The sequence below is a fragment of the Octopus sinensis genome, linkage group LG1 (genome assembly GCF_006345805.1).
Source record: "Octopus sinensis linkage group LG1, ASM634580v1, whole genome shotgun sequence".
In the NCBI taxonomy this organism is placed as follows: Eukaryota; Metazoa; Mollusca; class Cephalopoda; order Octopoda; family Octopodidae; genus Octopus; species Octopus sinensis.
In genome coordinates, this window is record NC_042997.1 from 73,393,471 (window position 1) to 73,418,470 (window position 25,000).

General features: G+C 39.5%; 1 protein-coding gene across 2 annotated transcripts in view; it reads right to left on the reverse strand.

Annotated features, from left to right (window-relative positions):
* LOC115218801 (chloride channel protein A-like) overlaps window positions 1–25,000 on the reverse strand; it is a 242,837-nt gene that overhangs the window by 201,953 nt on the left and 15,884 nt on the right. For both annotated transcript variants that reach the window (XM_036501937.1, XM_029788739.2), the window contains exon 3: window positions 4,853–4,995. In XM_036501937.1, the coding sequence (XP_036357830.1) occupies window positions 4,853–4,995 (143 nt within the window). The remainder of the gene's footprint in view (window positions 1–4,852; window positions 4,996–25,000) is intronic.

Genomic DNA, 25,000 nt, shown 5'->3' on the forward strand with positions numbered 1-25,000 from the left:
TTATACGTCGGTCTGCTTTGGGTTTATATTATCTGTCAACAGCCATTTTGACCTTCGTTTACCTCCTTCTGTGTAATGTCTTCTCGCTCTACCAAATCTTCTCCCTTCACTTGACAGTCTGGCTAAAATCTTGATCTACAAAAGTATTTATGGGTAAGGATAAAGACCCCACTTCGGTCATGAATGACCATGGAATTGCACCAGAAAGTTACCCTGCGAGGTACAAATCAAGGCAAGGTTGTTTATGGAAGACTAGCAGTCGCCCATGTATACGAACCTCCCCTCTCCATGCCATCGATGTTACCCAACGGAAAAGCAAAGACTGATACATCTTGGCACCAGTGACGTCGCAACTCATTTCTACAGCTGAGTGAACTGGAGCAACGTGAAATAAATAGTCTTGCTCAAGAACATAACACACAGCCCGGCCTGGAATCGGATTCTCTACCTCATGATTGTGAACCCGACACTCTAACCATTGAGCCATGCGCCTTAGTGACCCTCATACTTTCTCTTCGTCTTTGCATTCTGTATTTCTCTTCTGTCCTCTTTTTCTTTCTCTCGTTGTCTTAGTTACTGCATCTGTCACTCTATATTTCCAAGGATATGCACATATATAGTTTTTTTTTTATCTGTTGTTTCTGTCATCATCTTTACAGCCTCTCATAGAGAATTTTCATATATCTATCCATAAACAGAATTTCAAACATTTATCTTATTCTTCTCGGAAGGACATCTTCCGCAATCTCCTGAATTTCATTCCCTACATATGTATATGTTTTTTTATTGGTTATGCTTCTCTCTCTCTCTCTCTCTCTCTCTCTCTCTCTCTCTCTCTCTCTCTCTCTCTCTCTCTCTCTCTCTCTCTCCCTCTTTATGTATATATATATATATATATATAATGCAAGTCTAAGCCATATTTTGTTTCCTTTTTCTTCTTCCCTTTGTTTATATTGTATGCTCTTGTTTTCACTCTGCGTGTTTCGTCTGTGTGTCTGTTTTTAGGTTTCTGGGATTCTGAGCTACCTTGTATCTGTTTGTCTATATTTCTGTGCATTTGTATGTCCGTGTGTTTGAGTGACTGTGGGTCTGAATCTTTCAGTACTTGTAAATCCTTTACTAGTGATCCTACTGGGGAATTATCCCCGTTTCTCGTCGTAGGTTGGGTTACCTCTTTCATTGCTTTGTAGTTATTCAGTTCCACTATCGTTGGTGACTTTCTTCTCTCTCTTTTTCTTGCTTTCACCTCCGCAAAATTCCCGTCTAGTTTTGTTATCTGTTTCTGCTGTTTCTCCACCATTATATTCTCCTGAATACTCTCCTCTACAATTTCCACTGCTGCTCTAGGGCATTTCTTTCTCAAGTGCCCTCTTTCACCACATTTGTAACACTTTGAGGGGTCTCCCCTCCAACATTATCTCCAGTTTTTCTTTATTTGGTAGCTCTAAAGTTTCAGGTATTTCGTTGTAACATTTCGGGCTCACTGCACAAATTTTCTCTAATCCGTAGTCCCAGTACTTCACTTGTTGGGCTCGGCTTATCATGCCCATCTTCACGTCTTCGTTTTCCTTCCTTATCTCCGAATAATATATCGCCGCTTTTATCCACTCTGGGTCCATGGGGAGATTCTTCTCACCCCAATTCTTATAATTCGTTTATCCAAACAGTTTGTCATCAATGTCCATTTCCCTCCGTGTATCATCCTGTTGGAGGAGTTTTCCGCCTCCTCTTCTGATGGTTACCACTATAGACACATATCTATTTCCTCTCATAAAGAACGCTATGCCGTCTCCTATCAGTCTTTCCAAAATTTCTTCTATTTCTTCCTGCGGCGCTTTTTCACTTCTGTTTTTATTTGAAAATGTTCTGAATATTACCGTCTTCTTTTCCATTTTCGCTTTTTCCTCCTCTGGTAGGGTCAGTTTTATATTTGACCCTTCTTTCTCAACCATACTACTATATTTTTCTATCATCTCACTTTTGCACTCTACCATCTCTAGTTTCAGCACATTTAGATCTAGGGGAACTCGACCTCCAGTAGTTTCTGCATAAATTTTCATTTTTCTCAATTATTTACTACCGCCCAAGAATGGTGCCTTCGCACAAAAACTTCAGGTAGAGTTCTTCAAAAAACAACACAAAAAGTGGCTTGGTAGCTTGATTCTTTATTACAGGCACAAGGCCTAAATGCAGAAGGGACATACAAAGAGATGCGGGAACAAATATCACATAAAGATGAATATATAATGAATAAAATACAATGCAAATGAGACGGCTATCTCGCTCCCGCTGCGAGATGAAACCGCAACTTCCCTTTTCGCTTTTGCCCAACAATTACACACCTTTCAAACAAATGTTCATACAGGATTTACTTCTTATTTTTCCTTTTTTTTTACCTAAAGCCAACCTAATGTATATCACAAAATTTTTTTTAACCATTTTGAAAACCTGTTCATTCAACAATTTCAAAATTTGGTAGTTTTCCTTTTTTTTTTCCTTAACAGTTCAAATAAATATTTTCTCAGTTACAGTCTTTACAAAATATATATCGACTTACCTCTTCTGTCTCTCACAATGTATTTCACTTATTCAAACTTTTACGTTGGAGTGTCTTATCTCACTATAATTTTCCTTTTTCATTTTGTCTCTTTTTGTTCCTATTTTCCTGCTGTCTTGCATGTTCTTGCATTTTCGTCTCTAAGTCTGTGTGTTCGTGTATTTGTGTGTCTGTGTGTTCATTTGACTGCAACTCTACGTGTTTCGTCTGTATGTGTATGTTTTTAGGTTTCTGTAATTCTGGGTTGCTTTGTTTCTGGTCTGAATGATTCTGTACTTATAATTCCTTTGCTGGTACTTCCACTGGTAAATTTTCTCCGTTTCTCGTCGTGGTTTGGGTTTCTTCCTCCATTCCTTTAATCTCCTTCAAGTCCACTGTCGTCGGTGACTTTATTCTCTGTCATTTCCTGGGTTGTACCTCCGCAAAATTCCCATTACATTCTATTTTTTGTTTCTGCTTTTTTTCCACCACTATATCTTCCTGAGCATTCTATTCCACCATTTCCTCTGTTGCTCTAGGGCATTTCCTTCTCAGGTACCCTCTTTCACCACATCGGTAACATTTTGGGGCTAGTTTTTCACCGTTTGGTAATTCCAATGTTTCCGCCATTTCGTCGTAATATTTTCGGCTTACCGCACAGATTATTTTCATACCATAACCTCAACAATTCAATTTTTGTGATCTACTTTCTATGCCAATCCTCAGGTCTTCATTCTTCCTCAGCTCTGAATTAAACGTTGCAGCTATTACCCATCCTGGGTCTATCGACCCTGATTCTGACGATTCTTTTGCCCCAACAGTTCGGCATCAACGTCCATTTTACTCCCGTCAACATCATATTGCCTGATTTTTTCGCCTCCTCTTCTGAAAGAAAGGTTACTACTATAATTCCGTATCTTCTTCCTCTTGTAAAAAACGTTATCTTTTCTCCCGTGTTCACCACCAACATTTCCTCTATCTCTTCTGGCGGCGCGTGTTCGATTCTCCCAATTTTCATTTGAAAATGTTCTGAATGTTACCGTCTTGCTTTCCATTTTTCTTTTTTCCTCCTCTGGCAGGGTATTTTTATGTTTGACCCTACTTTCTTTTGATTCTCACAATATTTAATTATCTTCTTTTCATTCCACTCCATCTTCTCCAGCTTCAGCACACTTGGGTCTATAGCATCTCGACCCCGGTAGCTTCCGCGTAACTCTTTATTTTTTTTTTATGTTTCCCAACCACCCAACAATGACGGCTTCGCAAAATCATTTGGCTAGACTCATTCCAAAAAATAACAACAAAAGTGGCTGTCGTTGCCTATTCGCCTTTCAAAACATAGATTTCAAGTGAAATACATTCACTGGTTTCGAAAATAGAAATAAGACCCACCCCACCCCACCAAAAAGTCTAAACTAAGAGTATTAGTTTTTTTTTGTAAGAAAGCTAGCGAATGTGTACGGCAACAAAGACAAAAAACAGAGAACATGATACACAATTACAAATACAGCCAACAAAAAAATAACAACAGGTATCTTTGAACTGAGAACGAATCAAATTGAGCTGGCCTGTATGAAGTGAAATCCTAAAGGCAGAAACTCAGAAAATGGACATAAGAGGTGTTGGCGGTCGGCAGTCAGGCCAAGAAAGAAAGATCGTGGCTGGCCGAACACCGGTCACATGGAGAGAGGGCTAGGGGGAAGCAGGATTGAAGGATTAGAAAAAATCAAAGGGAAAAGTGCAGGGAAGATAAACGAGGGGGACAAGTGAGAGTTAGAGAATGAGAGGGCCAAAAAATGTGTGAGAGAGAGAGAGAGGGGGGAGCGAGAAAAAGAAAAGGGAAGAAAGTATGAGGGGGACTAAAAGATAGAGTAAGAGTTGTACAAAATTTAGATACATACCTATATATAAACATACATAAATGTAAATGTTTTTCGCAAATAAATTGCGCATCATGCTTGAAGCTCCGATGAAGCTATAGTGTGATACACAAGCTCTCAACTGTGAGTGCGTTGCATCTTATAGCAGAAACAGCCGTAAGCTAATGAAGTTCATAACAGTTGTTTATTATCTTTGTCATCCCAGTTTCTAATTACCGCTCTGTACTCGACTGATTCTTCGCATATGTCTATATTGGGAATCCTAAATGTTAAAATGTGTGTGTGTGAGAGAGAGAGTGGGGAGAGAAGCTTCACACACTACTCAATATGCACCAGACCCTCTAGTTTATCATTTTCATAGAACTGTCTCCAGAAAATATTAAACTTACCCACATCAGTGTTTTTAATCTCAAAAGAGAACTAAAGAAAATGTTACCTTTTTTCTTTCTGTGTTTGGAGCCAACGTCTGTAGAGTAAGCTATGCGATGGAAGGTAATTTTGACTTTCATAATTTGCAAGCGTTTCCTTTTCTTCATCCGTATATATATGGGAGACGTCAGCTGGCTGGTAATCTCGGCCCTAAAAATAACACAGTCAGAACAGTAATTGATTGCATACATTGCTACGCAACCACATAATTGTTAGGTAAGTGTATGGAAAATACATTTAACCGCAATAAATTTCAGGCACGTATTTTACCGATACGATAAACGAATACTGTTGAATTTGAAACAGACCAATAAATAAATGAATGAAACTAAATACTGCAAATCTACCTTAAGTATATCGATTTTAACTGATGTAGTAACCGCCAATACAAAATCACACTTTCATGAAAGGTGCATCGTATTTCGTATTCCATCATTAGTTTTGTATCAGTGTAATCCTCATTGTCGTTGTGAAATTCATAGTATTGGTACTATATATATATATATTATATATATATATATATATATATATATCTTTACATATATAAAACTGAGAATGTGTGTGTGTGTGTCTGTCTGTGTGTTTCCCTAAAACTTGAGAACTACACAACCAATTTCATTCAAATTTTACACATGCCTTGCTTAGGGTCCGGGGAGTGTCATCGGCAAACAAAATTTGAACTTTTTGCCTAGGGCGAGCCCACAGCAATATTATATCTTCTCCACTACGATTCCCTAAAACTCGAGAACTACACAACCAATTCCATTCAAATTTTACACATGCCGTACTTAGGGTCCATGTAGTTTCATGGGCAAAACAAATGTTCAACTTCTTGCCTAGAGCGAGCCCATAGCAATATCATATCTTCTCCACTATTTCAGTATTACGTGATAAAAGTGAAACCAAAATATTTCTCTATTTTATGTCAGATACTTTCACTTTAACAATAAAAATAATAATAACAAATGAATTATATGTAGTAAGTAATAAAATCAAACTAAAGTATACTATAATCGTAATATAACAAAAGTAAAAATAGCAATTGGTATAAAATTGCATCAATTATTTGAACTTGAAAAAGTGGTTTCACATGAATGGGAATAAATTAAAAATAAAATTAGCGTGCAGAAATGGAATAGTCCAGATGGATAATAAAAAATTAAATTAAAGAAAATACTATTGTCTATAAAGTATACAATGTAGAGAAAAAAGGTCGCGTTTTTTTGCGCTCTGTAAAATTCGGTTAAAAAAGAAAAACAACAAAAAGTGAATTGTGGTTGCGGAATTGGAACGTCGGTTGGTGCGGTTTCGCGTCGCACTGGTTCTGTGCGTCGCACGTTTTCTGTTCGGGAGGCCGTTTTTCGGTCGGAGGCGACTATGAGCCGCCTCTACCAAACGGATGAGATGTAAGGGAGAAATTTCTCTGAAAATTCGTCGACATCTGAGGAGGAGTTGGCGGTGAAAAAAATGGAAAGCACCTATGCAGGTATAACGAAGAAGTCAACAGAAAAAGAGTTAGACCTGGCTAAGTTGACGGACTTCCAGGAGTTCATGAAGGAGGAGGAGAACGGAGAGGTTGAGCTGTTGCCTCTAGCAGGGCGCGGAGACTGGTTCCATCGTAGAACCATTAAATATAAAGTATTTATGAATGGAGGTAGAAAAATGGAAGTGATTAACATGGAAGCAATTGAAGAGGCTTTCAAACGGACAGGAGAAGAAATTGTGTACATGGCAAAAGGATTAGAATATGGAACCATAACGGTACAATTTAAAAGTGAGAAAGCAGCCAGGAATATAGCAGCCAAGGTGGTGAGTACACAAAAGTTTTACTTGTTCCCCTCGTATTTGAATAGAAGGCCCACCAGAATTAGGGTGGAAGGAATACCTCCACACCTAGAGGGCGAATTAATAACGGCTGCGGTTATCAAAGGAAATGAAGATAAAGTGGACATCCTCCACGCCATTATGAAATATGAAGGCGTGAGTGGTGCCACACTAGTAATGAACATACAGACGGAGGCGGAAGTTATAGAAAAGCTTACGGACAGTATAAAAACTGGAATATTATTATGAGAGTGTGGGTGGAGGGTAGGGCGCCCAGGTGCTACAAGTGTGGCATGAGGGGTCACATAAGAGCCTACTGCCCTCCACCACTAAAGGAAAAAGAAAAGGAAATCGTCGCGGAAGCCCCAAAAGAGGAAGAAACCAAAGAGAACCAAAGGGAAAAAGAAACGACAGAAGAAGAGGAGATGCAACAAGAGTGGGAAGAAGAAGAAAAAAGAGAAAAAGAAAGAAAAAGAAAAACTGTGCGAAGCCCCAACCCACCCCAACACCACCCGCACCCTCTGAATCCCACCCTTCCCCTGCAGACAGTGAACCCACCCGCTCCCCTCCAACAAGAAAACAAAAGAAAAATAACAATACAGACAGACAAGAGTTTGAAAACGAACCCAGGCCGAACATTTATATTGTGACTGAACAGAAAGAGGTTGAAAGGGTAATGGAGGAGTATGAATGGTATGAAATGGATGGGACCAGATATGCAGTGCTGGAAAAGAAGAATATAGATGAGTTTGTGTTGAGGTGTGAAAGGGAGAATTGGGAGGTGAAAGATACAAGAATGAGCGATGAATTCGTGGAATATATGGAGGACAGTTTCGGAGTAAGAATGGATATGGATGGTCTTCGTATTGGGAATGAACATTCAGGTGACAGTGAAAACAAAAGGACAGGTAAGTGATGCTGGCGGAGGGGGCCGTTAGCATCGCTTTCATATTATCCTTTTTTCATTTTCATTTGCTCATAAATTTTATCATATTGTTCTATGTCCCCCATGTTTTGTTATGTCCGCCATTCTTCGTAGCCCCTGGTGGGTAATAAAGAAATAACATGGAGGAAATCTATCCACATGTGTTGAGTTATTTTGTATGCGAAAATTGGAAAAAAACTGTTAAAAATTGTCAAAAAGTTGAGTCGCGCGAGGCGTTTGCCGCTGCGTGTTTGAACCTTTTATAGAAGGTGTGTCGACCCTCAAGTCATGGAGACTTACGCGGGGGTCGCCACAACAAAAAGTGACGAGTCTCTTAGAATAAAAGAAGTGTTCTTTAGAAAAGAACAATTGAAGGAATACGAGAAGTTCGTCAAAAGGGAGGGTGACAGCGTGAAGCTGGTCCCGCCTGTGGAAACAATAGAAGAGAAAAATAACAAGACGATAACGTATAGAACGCAAGATAGAAACACGAGAAAACTGGTGAGAGTGACGATTGAAGAAATAGAGAAATGTCTGGGGGACATCATGAAAAAAGCGACTTTTGTAGACAGAGGAAAGAAATATGGTACGGTGGAGGTGAGATGCGCAACAAAGGAAGTGGCCGCCTCATTGGCTTCCACTGTCCTGAAAGCGGAAAATTTCACCATGTGGCCGACGTATAAAGGAAGACGAGGGGTACGGGTAAGAGTCCCAAAGGTGCCCCCAGATATTAAAACAGAAATGCTGGTAACAGCCATTATTGGGGCAGCAAAAGAGGAAGTAGAAATAGGGTCAATTAAGGAGACGAACGTTGTAAATTGGAAGGGATTCGGAGTAGAGTTGTGGCTGATGGCCACAATGGAAGACATCGAAAGATTTCCTTCCAAATAGAAATAGAAAACGAGAAAACAATTAGTGTAATAGTGGAAGGCAGAAAACCGAATTGCTACCTGTGCGGATCAAGAGGGCACATAAAAAAGGAATGTCCGATGTATGAATTCACAGCGGAGCAAAAAGAGACACAAAGTGGAGAGAAGGAAAACGAACACGAAGGAAAGAACAGCGAAAACAAGGAAAAGGAAATAACGGAGAAACAACAAGAGAAGGGAAGTAACAACGCACTGAAGGAAAATGAAAACAAAGGGAAGAAGATAGTAGAAAAGGAGCAAAATTCACAGGGTGCAGAAGTAGTGGAGAAGGAGCCAAGGCAGAAGCAAGAGAAAGAAAAGGAAAGTACATTAAAGGAAAGAGAAAAAGCAGGAAAAGAACAAGAGAAGGAACAGAACCAAGAGAAAGGAAAAGATGGTATGCAAAAAGGAAAAGAAACAACAGGAAAGGAACTTAAGGCACAGGGTAGAGAGACGGCAGACAAAGAGCCAAAAAGACAAGAGAAGGAAAAAGAAAGAAGAGAAAGCAAAAAGAGAGAAAGAGAGAAACCGAGGGAGGAGAAAGAAGAGGAAGTAAGTCCTAAGAGAAAAACTAGAGAAAACGTAGGTACGAATAGAAAATTCAAATACTATGGAACGTTGATCCATCACAGGCACTGTGAGGAGATGGAAGATTTAATAAACGTAACAAACGGATATACGTGGGTCAGGATGGGCACCGAATGGAAAGAAACAGGTGCACTCGTCCACGAGAACGACGCCGAGGCGTTCATCGAGGCAGCTGGCAAGAACGTGTCAAAACATATGAAATGCCGACTTACAAGGTGGCCTCGAACGATGGAAGTTACTCAGATTTGGTAGACATAATGGAGTATATATAAAAGAAAAGGTATTGTGAAAACTTTAATTTGGAAATGATAAAAAGAACTTTAAATTCTGAAAAAAAAAAAAAGAAATGTTGAACTTTGTAAAACTTTTGAAATGTATGTTGAAAATGTATAAAATGTTTTATTTGGAAAATATTGTTGACGAATAAAAAACAAATGACGAAATGTAACCGCTCGATTTCGGGGATCGAGTGGGCATTACACCACATTGTACAAACTTCATAATTCATTATTCATTTTCCCGATTGTATTGTCCCATCTATGTAGCCCCTCGTGGGTAATAATAAAACAACATGGAGGAAATCAATTTTTTGCGTTATTAGTAAGTTGATATATTTTTGCTCTCGTACTATTATCTCTGTTATTATATACTGTTGGTCTACCTGTTTTGTCTATTGTCGTCTAACTGACGAAGTAAGCCTTCGCGCGAAGACTTCGCGTTGGTGTTCCCCCCTCCGTGGGGGAAAACTACAATTAATTTGGATTTACCAAAGGCTTGTTAAAGCCATTTGTTCAAGATGGAGTCCCCCATCTCTTATTCGCCCGTGACGAGAGAGGATGAATACCCGGCGTTGTCGCCAAGAAAAAAAGAGGCGTTGTCGCCAAGAAAAAAAGAGGCGTTGTCGCCGAAGAAAAAAGAGGCGGCGTCGCCCAAGAAAATGGAAAAACCAGTACCAGCATCAACTCCACCAAAAAAATTCGCTGAAGTGGCTGGGAAAAAGATCAAAAAAATAAATATAGAAAATTTTTTGAAAATTTGCAGACTGTGTAAAAAAAGAAGGCACAGAAGTGACTGTGGCCACAAACATACAAAAACATGACGATATAGAAAAAAAAAAGAATAATATATAAAACTTACGACACAACGAAAAAAATGATCCAAAAAATCGAAGAAAAAAAAATAGAGTTTTGTCTAAAACCTTTTATGGATAAAATAACGTATATAAACAGAGGAAAAAGATACGGCACAGTGGAGGTGCGTTTTACTACGGAGGAGATAGCGAAGAAACTATCGATGGAGCCGATCAAAGCGGAAAACATTGTCTTCCTTATAAAGGAAAAAGGACGTCGAAAATTTCAATGAACAACATACCGCCAGAGGCAGATGCTGAATGTCTGGTGGCAGCAGTGATGGTAGGTCTGGAGGAAAAAATAAACATCCTCCAGGCCACAGTGGAGGAAGAGGAGTTTTGGAAAGGGCAGAAAATAGTGATAGCCATTCAGGCGGAGGTGCAAACACTGGAAGAAATTCCAGAAACGGTAAAGATTAGTGAAGACGAGAAAATAACAGTTTTCGTGGAGGGCAGGAAGCCGAGGTGCTTCGGCTGCGGCAAGAAGGGTCATGTAAGGGCGGAATGCCAACCCCAACCCAAACCGCAGGAAGCACCTAAGCCAAAAGAAAAAGAAGATAATGTGTCACCAGAAGCAGCGTCGGACGGCCCAGAAGGGAAGACTGAAGGTGTGGAGGTGACGGTGACAGCAGAACCAGCGGCGGAGGAAAAAAAGAGCGAGGAAAAGATAAATGAGGAGGGGTGGGCAAAAATGACCGGAAAAAAAAAGAAAAACGGAAACCACCCCACCCAGAGTAATTTTAAAAAAGAAAAAAGAGTCAATGAACTCGTATATGGCCGTAAAGGCAGCAAATAGCAGACTCGGAAACGTGTTGGCAGCCATGGCCAAAGTGGAGAAAGTAGTGAAAAAAAACGACTTTGTAATTTACAGAATAGGCCGGAAGGATTACGGGCGGATAAAGTCAGAATTCTTCCATGACGTAGGCCCACTTAGATTGGATGTGACATCTCCACATATATTCGAGGGCCTACGTCAGACTCCCCAACGAGGCCCAGAAAAAGAGTTAGAAGAACAAGAGAAAACCGAACCACTGATATAAGGTAAGTAATGGATTACATTTATGTTAGTTGTTTGAATGTGCGCGGCCTGGGAGCAGGCTGGAAGCAAGGTCGCTTCCTGCATGATATCAGGTCGCGTAATTTAGATGTTATTGTTGCTACAGAAACCCGGTTAGAGGGGCCAAGAGGTCTACTCCCGCTGTTTGACGGCTACGAGAGTTTTTTCTCTCCTGGCAGTCCTACAGGCGGGAGTGGGGAGTTGGTCCTATTAAAAAGAAACCGGGTTTCTGAGAAAAAGTTAATTTTTGCAGATCCAGAAGGTAGGCTGGTCGTCATGGATTTGACGTTCAGTAATGGTAAAGTTATCAGACTGGTTGCAATTTACGCACCCAACCATACAGGGCAAAGTGATTATTTTCGTGAACTAGAAAACTTTCTTGGTACTTCGCATTCATTAGTGGTGCTAGGAGACTTTAACACAATTTGCAAAGCGGATGTAGATTGTGTTGGCTCGCGTCCAGATAGAAAAGGCAACAGTGGCTTCATGGAACTGCTAAGCCGCTTTGAGCTAGCAGATCCTTATAGGCTGGAATTTCCGAACGCTCCATTGTGGACATGGTCAAACAGCGACGGATCTTCCAGGTCATATTTAGATAGAATACTAATTAGAAAAGTAGACAGTAAAATAGCTAAGTGTCCACAGTTTTACCCGATCAGCTACAGTGATCATAAAATGGTCACTTGTAAGCTTGACATAGATAAGGTTAAAAATAGAGGATCCGGTTACTGGAAACTTAATACGTCCCTTTTGGCGATTAAGGAGTACAAAGACCGGATTAGGAATATAATTCAGAGGGCACTATCTGGTACCATCATTAATAACAAATGGTGGTACGCCCTCAAACGAGCCATCAAGTTTGAGTCTATTAGATATAGCATAGGAGTAGTGGCTAGAGAGGCTAGAAGGGAAACTACTCTAGTTAAGGAATTAGAGGAAGCCATGAAAACTGGCTCTGCGGCTCAGGTGGCGTCCAAGAGACTGGTGTTAAACCAGCACCTCGAGGCCAAACACATGGGCTGCATTGTCAGGGCTAGAATCCGCCATATGGGATGTGAAGGAATCAACGCCGTGAGATGGGCCCGAGTGGTGGAAGCTCAGCATGGTAACGATGCCACGATTCGATCTTTGACGAACCAACAAGGTGAGTTGATAAACGAACCCGAGGAGATGTGTGAGGCCTTTCAGGAGCACTTCGCTCAGCTTTTCGGTGAGTGCGGCGGACTGGATAGGAGGAGGGCCTTTACGGACCTACTCGACGGGCTGCCGCGCTTATCGGGGCGAGATGCGGAGGGCTGTGAAGGGCCAATCACGCCTCAGGAGGTGGTTGAGGCAATGGCGGACTGCGGCGCGGGCAAGGCGCCGGGTCTGGATGGTCTACCCTATGAGTTATATAAGAGTATGCCAGACTTGTTCGGGCACCTACTGGCGGAGGTCTATGCGAACTGGCAGCAGAACGGGCTTATACCCAGATCTGTGCGCCGGGGAGTAGTGACTCTCGTCAGAAAGGACCCGAGCAAGGGGGAGTGCATTGATAATTTCAGGCCCATCACTCTGCTAAACACAGAGTTGAAGATTTTGGCCAAAGTGTTATCGAAAAGATTGGCGCGTGTCGCGGATGGTCTGATCGGAGAGGCACAGACATGTGCCGTTCCGGGCAGATCCATTCAGGATAATCTCCATCTAATGCGGTACACTATAGAGGGGTTTAATAGTGATTCTGGCAAGGGTGGGGCACTGGTCCATTTAGACCAATCTAAAGCTTTTGATAGGGTCGACCATCGTTACCTGGTATCTGCCCTGGCACAGTTCGGGCTGAGCCTTGGCTTCCTCAGGTGGATTATCCAAATTTATGATAACATCGACTCGGTAGTTCGGGTGAACGGCTTCTTGTCGAAGCCGTTCAAAATCAAACGCTCGGTCCGTCAAGGGTGTCCGCTCTCCCCGCTTTTGTACGTGATGGCTCTTGAGCCATTACTGCGAAAACTGAGCGGCATCCCGAGACAGCCAGGTAATGGAAAATCAGTGTCAGCGTACGCGGATGACATCACCATCATCGTAACCGAAATGTACCACCTATGTAAAGTAGGCAAGGCCATAGAGGTTTACGAGACGGTGACAGGAGCAAAAGTTAATCGCGAAAAGTCAGTCGGCTTGCAACTCGGCACCTGGAGAGGCAAGTCGATGCCTCCTGACAGCGTCGTGGGACGTTGGACGGAGGGTCCGATTAAACTGCTAGGGGTCTGGTTCGGTCCAGACCTCCAAATAGAGAAGAATTGGGGCGAGGTAACGAGCAAGGTGGCTGCAGTAGCCAAGACCTGGTCTTGGCGGTGGCTATCCCTGAAAGGAGGGCGGAGGTGGCCAATGTGTTTATCGCATCGGTTATCACCTACCGCCTTTCCGTCGTTCCTTGCCCTGATTCGTGGTTGATCAAGTTGGAAAGACAGCTCTTCTACTTCTTGTGGAAGGGCGGGAAACCACTTGTGAAACGCTCTACTTGCTGTCAACAACCGTTAAAGGGTGGGCTAGGGATGCCTTGGCTGATGATGCGCAGACATGCGCTGAGGTTAAGACATCTGTGGCTCTACCTGGATGGTGAACGGGTGTGGTCTTCGCTAGCAAAACTGATGTTTCCCAAGTTCACTAGTTTCGGTGGATGGGAAACCTGGCTGAATCGTAGATCGAAACTTGGTACTTGGTACACGGAGTGTCGCAAGGCTCTCCTGCTATTCCGTCGCTCGGGCAACGCCTGCGGTGGGGGTTCCACCACATTCTTCTATAGAGGGTTGGTAGAGGCGGAATGTGAAGATACCTTGGGGGAAACCCTAGGTCTCGACGATAATCAGCTGGCCAGTCTGTTCCGACGTACGTTCGAGCCGAGGACACTGGACAACTTCCAGAAGTCTCTGGCATGGCAATGCTACAGAGGAGCTCTACCTGTTCGGGATAAACTCGCAAGGCACGGTGGCCAAGACAGTCCGATATGTCCAAGATGCGGGCGGGATAGGGAAACCGTCCCGCACGCTATTGTTCATTGTCCGGACGTGTCTGAGGTGTGGGTTTATGCCGAACACCTGTTGTCAGGTACACGAAGAGTACAGCTGTCGACTGAGTCGATTACAAAAATTGACCCACCGGATTTCCTCGTGAATGAAGGTAAGTTTCGTTTTCTCGTTGTAGTAGCAATTGCGAAAGAGGTGATATGGAAGACGAGAATGAAAGGTTTACAGTCAGGCAAGTTCATCTCCGGCCCTGGTTTGATGAAGTATTTCATCTTTCACCTGAAAAGGAAGATAGGGCTGGAGAGAATATGCCTGACTAGGAGAGTGTATGAAGAACGATGGAAGGATGTAGCACGAAAGTTGCGAGTGAAAGATACAACATAAATGTAATACCAAGCGCAACCAAAAGTATCAGTGGGGAGGCGGGGCTCGTGGGGTCCGAGCTAAACCCGCACCCACTCCACCCGTAATGTCTTCCGGTCTGTCCCATCATTCGATTTCTGTCCATTTATTGTAATTCATGAAAATTTTTAAATCCGATTTATTGTAAAAACCCATTCGTTTGTCTGACCCCATCATCAGATTGTATTGTCCCATCTATGTTCGCCCCTTGTGGGTAATAATAAAACAACATGGAGGAAAGCACCTTCGGAAAGTGTCTTGGTGCGACTATGATAGGTATCTAATCAGAGGCGGTAAATTCGCCACAATAGAAGCAAGGTTCGAGTCAACGAAGCGTGCAAGGGAGTACTCGACTCGAACTTGTAAAGTGGAAATATATTATTTTTACCTTTATATCTGGGACGTAGGACGTTCTGGAAAAAATTTTAAATGCCCCCCCACTCCACCCCGAAGTAGAGGTAGGCTGGATTGTAGCCACACTTCTATACAAGAGGGATGACAAGATACAATTGATCGAAATTACAAGAGACGGGCTAACAATTCCAGTCTGTTATATATTTTGAGTATTGTTATCATTAGCGATATCAAGATATAACTTTGTATTTTGTATTTTATGTGTATATGTATATATATAGATGTACATGTAATATGTACACATATATATACACATATATACATGCACTAGCACTATGACCCGGCAATGACGGGTCTTTAATGCTAGTATATGTATATAACTGAGAATGTGTGTCTGTCTGTCTGTCTGTCTGTCTGTGTGTTTCCCTAAAACTTGAGAACTACACAACCAATTTCATTCAAATTTTACACATGCCTTACTTAAGGTCCAGGGAGTGTCATCGTGTGGGATGTGCTAGAAACATCAGCAAAATCTCCCTTAAATCACTACCCATTTTGTCTGAAAAAATTTCAAGGTTTTTATTTTTACTGAAAAGGCTCCTCCCATCGTTTTTAAGTTCGTGGTGCCAAAAAATTGGTCAAAACCGGTCCGGGTAGAGAGGTAAGAGGGAGTTTAAAAAATTATTATATTCAAAAATTTTTCTTCACAAAAAAGTGCCTCCCGCTTCATCATGTCAAAGGCCGTGGTAAAAAAAGATTGGAAAATTCTCCGTTAAAACGGAGAAAGGGGCAGCTTATACGGGAGTCCTGATCAGAAACTTCGTTAACTTATGAAGAGTCCCAGAAAAAATAAGTTTTATAACGATATCCAAGCAAGCAATTAACTTTCAGGTAAAAATCTAAAATCAATTATACTAGATTCAATACAAAGAAATTGCGTTACACTACGATAATTGAAGAGTATGTAGCTCGGTTCCTTGATATTCATATTCTACTAATGTCAACATTGCTTTTTTTCCTTGAAAATCAGGCCATTATCATTTGTCTGTAAGTATATCTAACTATATACTCTCTCTCTCTCTTTCATATTCTCTATCTTTCTATCTGCGTCTGTCTTTCTTGCATTATATATATATATATATATATATATATATATATATATATATGTATATATATATATATATATATATATATATATATATATAAAACTGAGAATGTGTGTCTGTCTGTCTGTCTGTCTGTCTGTCTGTTTCCCTAAAACTTGAGAACTACACAACCAATTTCATTCAAATTTTACACATGCTTTACTTAAGGTCCAGGGTGTGTCATCAGCAAAAATAATTTAACTTTTTCCCTAGGGCGAGCCCACAGCAATATCATATCTTCTTCACTATTTCAGTATTACGTGTTAAAAGTGAAACAAAAACATCTCTCTATTGTAATGCAGACACTTTAATACTCAAACTATTAAAGTGAAAGTATTATATAACAGTGATGAACCATTAATAGTGGTCATCCATTTTGCTAGAAGAAGATCCGCTATGGTCTTATATGCTACACCACTGGTTTTCAGTTCATATTAATCAAATTATTATTCAATTTTTCACCCTTATTATGTGTGTGTGTATTAGCAATTCGTATAAAATTGCATCAATGACTTGAACTTGAATAAGTGGTTTCACATAAATGGGGATAAATTAAAAAGGTTTGTTGTTATTATTATTAGTGTTTGAATATTGTAATCACGTTTGTTAGTTTCTCATCAGAGAAACGTTGTTGTGTTGCATTTGTTAAATAATTGTAAACCGTAACCCTCCCCCTTTCGGAGAAGGGGCTTTGGTTATTGTTTAAAAATTGAATTGTGTCCCTGTTTGGGGAAATTTACAATATTTTCACCGTCTTTACGGAAGCATTTTTGTTAAAATGCCTTCGATAGAAGAAAGTCCAAAAATGAATTTCGCTGCAGCCGTACACTTCTATACAAGAGGGAGGACAAGATCCAATTGATCGAAATTGCAAGAGACGGGCCTAAAATTCCAGTCTGTTATATATTTTGAGTATTGTTATCACTAGCGATATCAATATATAACTTTGTATTTTGTATTTTATGTGTAGATGTATATATATAGACGTACATATTACATGTACACATATATATATGCATAATATATCTACCCATACACACATACGCGCACACACACACATACATACATAGGGGCAGGTGTGTCTGTGTGGTAACAAACTACGTTCCAAACACATGGTCCTGGGTTCAGTCCCACTGTGTGTTGACTTGGCATGTGTCTTTTGCTGTAGCATCAGACCAACAAAAGCCTTCTCAGTGGATTTTGTACATATATACAGGCATACATACATATATATACATGCATACGTACATATTCGGTATAAACACTCTACCACTACAAGTAATAACTGTTGGGAACACTTTCAAACCTGCCTTACATTCGAACCGGAATCTCAAAAACATTGTCCCCTTACATCTCATTCTCATTTCATTCCCAACACAGGGAAATAAAACTTACTTCTCACTACGGGACAATGGATGATGGTAACAGATATTTACCACATGCTACCTTATCAAGTGAAGTATATTGTCATCCACTTCACCTCTAGCCTTTATAGCGTACGGACAATTCAAACGACCCCACACCACTATACCACCACTGATACCTTCATCCTTCTAGCTGTCTGCTCTCTTATAAATACGAAAGAATTCATTTCCAGCCAAAAAGTGTTTCCCAACTTCACACAAAACTACCAAAATTACAATTGGCTGTGTGAAAGAGCAATATTAGCACAAAAAAACGTCGCTGTTAACAAAATTAATCAACAGCTAATGCATTCTCTTCCCGGCACTATACACGCTTACAAGTCTGTTGATACAATTCCAGATATAAATGAAGTTGTGAACTAACCTCCTGAATTTCTCAATTTACTGGAGCCTCCTGGACTACCTCCACACATATTAGCTCTTAAAGTTGGAACTCCTGTAATGCTACTCCGCAATCTGGAACCACCAAGACTTTGCAATGGAACGCGACTGGTGATAAAGAAAATGATGTCACACGTTATCGAGGCGATCATTCTTTCTGGATGTGGAAAAGGTGATGACGTTTTTATTCAAGAATTCCTCTTACAGCAGAAATTCCATTTACATTCAGAAGACTGCAATTCCCCCTTCGTGTCAGCTTTGCCATGTCCATTAACAAATCTCAGGGTCAAACCCTCTCTGTAGCTGGTCTTCTCTTGGAAGAGCCCTGCTTCTCGCATGGGCAACTGTATGTTGGCTGCTCAAGAGTAGGAACCAAAAGAAACCTTTTTGTATATGCTCCACAAGGAAAAACAAGGAACATTGTTTACAACGAGGTGTTATAATCTCAACAGCCAGGAGGTATATACATGATACCCTTTTTTTTAACAAACTTCATGTACTTTCATGTATTTATATTAATACTAGCATTATGACCCGGCAACGCCGGGTCATAGTGCTAGTTTGGTATAAATTTGTTAAATTAAAAATGTGGTAATAAAACATACAATGACATATTAAAAAGACGAATTAAAATTCCAGAGGAAAATACATAGAAGATTAATATACAAATTTACAAAAATACACCAAAGTTTCAGAGAAGCATCAATTAATATTAAAAACATATCATATATTTAAAATTGACACTCCGCTCGTCAGGATGTTTTTTACACACAACACATAGTACACGGAAACAAATGCACAATTACATACCTGCTACATGCGAAAGACTAGACATTACGTACTCCCAAAAATTCTCATAGATACTGAATGCTACTTTATAAGCATATAATTCAATCTAGCAGCTATAGTAAATGGTATGAGCACATGTCCATCTGGACTAATTCACTTCTGCACTCAATTGTTTTTTCATATTTTAATTTCTCCCATTCATGCAAATCCACATATTCGAGTTCAAATCCTTGATACATTTTATACTAATTGCTATTTTTTCTTTTAATTGTTATATAACGATTTAATTACCATTTTAATAAAATAAAATATATTTAATTACTACTTACTATATTTACTATATTTAATTCAATTGTTATTATTACCTCTAACTTTTATTGCAATTTTTATTTCTAAATTTCTTATGGAACGTCGAGTGGATCTTATGCGTACAATATATTTTTATATGCGTACAATATATTTTTATATTTACTATATATAAATATATATATACGTTTAAATATTTGTTGTGCAAGATTTTTTATGTGAAGTCGTGTGTTGAAACAGATATTGTTATATTTCGGAATGGTCATTTTGCCAGTTTAGCCAATAAATACAAAATGGCTGACGGTTAGTAAGGAGAAACACAAATAAGTGAGAAGAAAACAAAGGACCACTGATGCGGTCACAGGAGTGTGGCGAAAGAACTCTGGCCGAAATAAGATTAAGATTAATGTAAAAAATAAATAACACTGAAGCAAAGTAACACCAAATATATAGTGCGTGTGTTTTTATTGGCTAAACTGGCAAAATATATATATAGTAATATATATATTTATATATATTACTATATATAAATATTACTATATATTTCTAAACGTCGGGCTTTATGTCTGTTCCGTAGATATAAATGAATATATGAATATATGTATGTGTTTGATCTATATGTGGATTTTGTAGTGCTTTTGTAGTTGCTGCTCGCATTGCCTCCCCTCGGATTAAAAAGTGTATACAGCTCATTTGAGCACTACTGTTCCAGTTTGTTATATATTTTGAGCGTTGTTGTCACTAACGATCTCAAGATATAACTTTATATTTTGTAATATATATATATATAATATATATATATATATATATATACATATATATATATATAATATATATACATATATATATATATATACATCCATATACATACAATAGAGAGATGTTTTTGTTTCACTTTTAACACGTAATACTGAAATAGTGGAGAAGATATGATACTGCTGTGGGCTCGCTCTAGGCAAGAAGTTAAACATTTTTTTGCCCATGATACTACATGGACCCTAAGTAAGGCATGTGTAAAATTTGAATGAAACTGGTTCTGTAGTTCTCAAGTTTTAGGGAATCAGAGTGGAGAAGATATGATATTGCTGTGGGCTCGCCCTAGGCAAAAAGTTAAAAAAAGTTTTTGCCGATGACACTCCTCCGACCCTAAGTAAAGCATATGTGAAATTTGAACGAAATTGGTCGCGTAGTTATCATGTTTTAGAGAAACACACAGACAGACAGACACACATTCTCAGTTTTATATATAGAGAGATACATATATGTGTGTGTGTATCCATATATATATAACAGAAAAGTCTAATTTTTCAATTGAATGTAACCGGGCAACGCCGGGTGTGTTTTTTGTATCGTCTTTTAATGTTTCACGTTCTTGTCCCAGTTAGTATTTTTTTACTTTTACATATGTACATAAGCGATGACGTACCCCTTTTTGATCCTATACGTAAGTATATATTCTTTAACACATGGTACGACTCTACAACACTGTGTCTCTCCCCCGTCTCCTACATTTCTCTGCCTTTCACACTTTGCACTCCACTTGATCTGTCTCTTTTTCTCTCTTTCTCCTCCTCCTTCGTTCCTTGTTCCCCTTCTTTCTCTCTTCATCTGTCCCTCTTTTTCCTCTCTTTTTCCATCACGTGACTAGCCACCGATTGCTGGCCTTTCGCGTCCAGCAGCCGTTGTAGCAAGACACACTTGTTTGTCTCTCTGTAGCCTTAAGGCTCTCTTCTAACGCCAGCTCAAAACCTTACTCGTCCTGTCGAAAAGACGCTTGTCTGTGACGTCCTGTTTTTGTTGTTATTATTTTCATTATTGTTTTTACGTATTTTTGTATTCTTATTCGTGCTATCATTATTGTTTTTACGTATTTGTGTATTTTTATTCGTGTAACATCGTCCGTTTTCCGTCCTTGTTTTGTATACATTCGAGGCTTTCTTCCAAGGAATCTAATGCGCTTGGCATAGATTTTCCTTTGGGGCTGTCCAGGTCGGAGCAATCTCTGGATTAATCAGCCGAAATTGCGAAGATGATCCGGTTCTTGACTGAAGATTGAAGGCTTCGAATGTCCCGTCCGTGTTTTTTGTATCGTCTTTTAATGTTTCACATTCTTGTCCCAGTTAGTATTTTTTTACTTTTACACACACACATATATATATATATAAATATATCTTACTTTCTCTCTCTTTCACTCTCCCTTTCACTCTATCACATGTGTCTGTCTATTCCCCTGTCTGTTTACTACCTACTTGTCCATTCATTCATTGGTCTATCTATCCGTCCACCCGTCTTTCTAACCGTCTGTGTCTCCTGCTATCTTTCCGTTTGTCAGTTATGTGGATAATAAATATTAAAATTCACAATCCGTTTTCCTGAATGTGTGCAACTCAGCTTTTGGTAAACAGTCCATTCCATAACAAATATGGTCCTTAAGGTTCTTCAGCGAAAATGATGCCTGCAATCATTTCCAGTACATTTCTTAGCCCTGAAAACCTCTAAGCATCAGACTTTTTTTCTCCTATATTTTCTCAGTAGAGAAAAAACAATTTCCCTCGTTACACGGAAAGGTAAAATACAAAATATTGCGCACTCATAAACACAGGCAAAATGCATGTAAGCATACGTACATATATACAATACAACACAACATACATAAACACATTCACAAACTAATACATATCTACATATAAAGTATATACATATATTTATACACACACACACACATGCACACATATCCACATACAATCGTGAGTTTGTGAGCTCGAATTCCGGACCGGGTTGTTTGTTGTGTTCTTGAGCAAGACACTTTATTTCACGTTGCACTAGTTCACTCAGCTATAGAAATGAGTTGCGACGTCACAGGTGCCAAGCTGTATCGGCCTTTGCCTTTCCGTTGTGTAACATCGGTGGCGTGGAGAGGGGAGGCCGGCATGCATGGGCGACTGCTGGTCTTCCATAAACAACCTAGCCCGGACTTGTACTTGGGAGGGTAACTTTCTAGGAGCAATTCCATGGTCTGTGTCATGACCGAAGGGGGGTCTCATATATATATATATATATGTATGTATATATATATATATATATATATACATAATACATACATACATACATACAAAATTAATAGATATATATAAGTATTATATATAACAAGGGTGCTATGAACTGCCAGCTTTGCTAAAAATAAGAGTAAAGAATACTCCAAAGCCATAAAAATTAATACTAGATTTTCACAGGCATGGTTGGAAATGTTATTTATATATTTATAAATGTTGTTTATATTCTTTTATATGTTTCAGCCTTGAGACTGCGGTCATGCTGGGGCACCGCCATTGTAACTACCTTTTAATTGGCCAATTCTATGGATTTGGCTTCTGGTGAACGAGGGAGTTCGATATCGCTCCTCTCTTTTGCGTTTCCTGCCTTGATATTGGTTCATCTGGGATCTTGGATAGCAAGAGGTCAAGTTGTTTCTTGAAAACATCTACTCCCATTACATGGAGATCATTCAGATATTTTGGCAAGGAGTTAAATAGTTGTGGGCCATTGAATCCCAAGCTATTGCAGTACATGGTCGCCTTAGATGAGACAGCTGGGACTTTTGGAACTGTGCAGTGATGTCCATTTCGAGGTCTGGTATAACTCGCAATTCCAAAGTTTGGTGCCAGCACCTCCAGTATCTTCCTTACATATATCACTGCGTACCTCTCCTGTCTTCGCTCCAGAGAGTAGAGTCGTAGCTCTTTCAATCTCACTCAGTTGTTCAGCTGTCCATGAATGCAATCTACCTCATGTAGTATCGCTGAACCGCCTCAAGTTCTGCTATTAATCCTACGGTGCAGGGTGACCATAGTTGAGAGCAGTAGTCCAGATGGCTGAGGACAAATGTCCTCAATAGGACCAGCATAGTTTCCTGGTCCCTTGTTCTGAAGGTTCTCAGAATCCATCCGGCCATTCGCCTGCACACTGCCACCAACCTGGTGACATGCATGTGAAACGAGGCATCGTTGCGCATATGAATCCTAAGATCACGTACCGTATGTAATGCTAGGATTGCTGCTCCTTTTGATCCAAAGTAGCATCAGAAAGTTCCTTGACTGCTTGTACTACTTTTGTATCGTCAGCGTAGCTAGTTAGTGTGGCAATCTGTGTAACTATGGCATGTCTGAAAGAGCCACCATGAAGAGCTGTGGCCTCAATACAGTTCCCTGAGACACTCCACTTTCTATTAACGTCACCGTGGAGAGGACTCCGTCGGCTGCTACAGCCTGGCTTCTGTTTTTCAAGAAGTCATGCAATCACTCTCCAATTTTCCCAGTTATGCCGAGTCTCCGTATTTTGTGACATATAAACCCATAATCAATCTCATATGTGTGTGTGTGTCTGTGCCTGTGTGTGCGGGTGTGGTTGTGTGTATGTGTCTGTGTAGAATATTATAATTGTCACTAAATGTGACTAGGGTGTTAAAAACACCTACATTGCTAGAAATAAGAGCTAAATGCTCTAATGCTGTAGTTAATGCACATAAAAGAAAACATACATTAACAGGGACCATAATTTTCTGAAAAATAATAACAAAGGAATCTTAAGACTGAAGTGTTAGCTTCGACAGTTTCCGTTGCCATCAAGCTAATGGATGATTTAGCGATTCGCTAATGTGTATACACAAAATTAACGTAAACAGCAGGTTACAATGTTTCACCTAAAAGGAAAATTATAATTTGTCAATAAATGGGACTAGGGTCATCCATTAATTTGGATGACGAAAACATATATGCTAATAGAGAAGCGGGTCCGGAGATGGCCGGGCACTGAGTTGCCTTAATCGATGGTGGCAACGGAAATTGCCGAAACTGACGCGTCAGTCTTACGAATTCTCGGACGGTATCTTTCTGGCAATCATGGCCCTGTTAGTGTATATGTATTTATGCATGTGCGTTAACTATAGCATTAGAGCATTTTCGCTATTATTTCTAGCAGTGTATGTGTTTTTAACACCCTAGTCACATCTAGTGACAATTATAATTCTCCCTTTTAGAGAAACATTACAAACTGTTGTTTACATTTATTGTGTGGGTATATATATATATACATGTGTGTGTATATATATACATGTATATATATATATATATTTAATTTATTTTATCTAGTTTCCGCTCACGAGCTGTGGCCATGCTGGGGCACCGCCATATATATATATATATATATATATTTCAACAATTGAGGGTAAAATTAATTAATTATTAATCAGTTTCACCAAGTGTTCAGTATGTAAAGGGACCATTATAGGCGAATTCAAAATATTACATTATATATAAGGGCTTAGTAAAATAAATTACTTTGCCACATACTGAACTCATTAGAAATAGCAGCTAAAGAAATTTCTTCAGCTATTTCTAATACTTAAAGAAGATCTCTCTCAGATAGTGTTTGCCTAAACTGACTCACTTATTTTACTAAGCCCTTATATATAATATATATATATATATATATATATATATATATATATATATATATATATAATATATATATATATATATATATATATATACATGTATGTATATATATGATTGATGATTGATTCTAGTTTCAGCTTATGAGCTGTGGCCATGCTGGGGCACCGCCATATATATATATATATATATATACATGTATATATATATATCTGACAATCTCTTTCTGTGTGTCTGTGTGTCTGTATGTGTCCATCACTAAACCTCGAGAGCTACCCAACGGATTGCATTCAAATTTTTCACATGCCCTTTATAGGGTCTATGTAGTGTCATGGGCGAAAAAATATATTTATATCTTAGCATTTGCTTTCGGCGGGGAATTTGTAACTACAACATGAATGTAATCGATCAAACCGCATGGGTAATTCGTCGCCCGTGTAGGTCCGATATATTGCATCGACAAATGTTGCT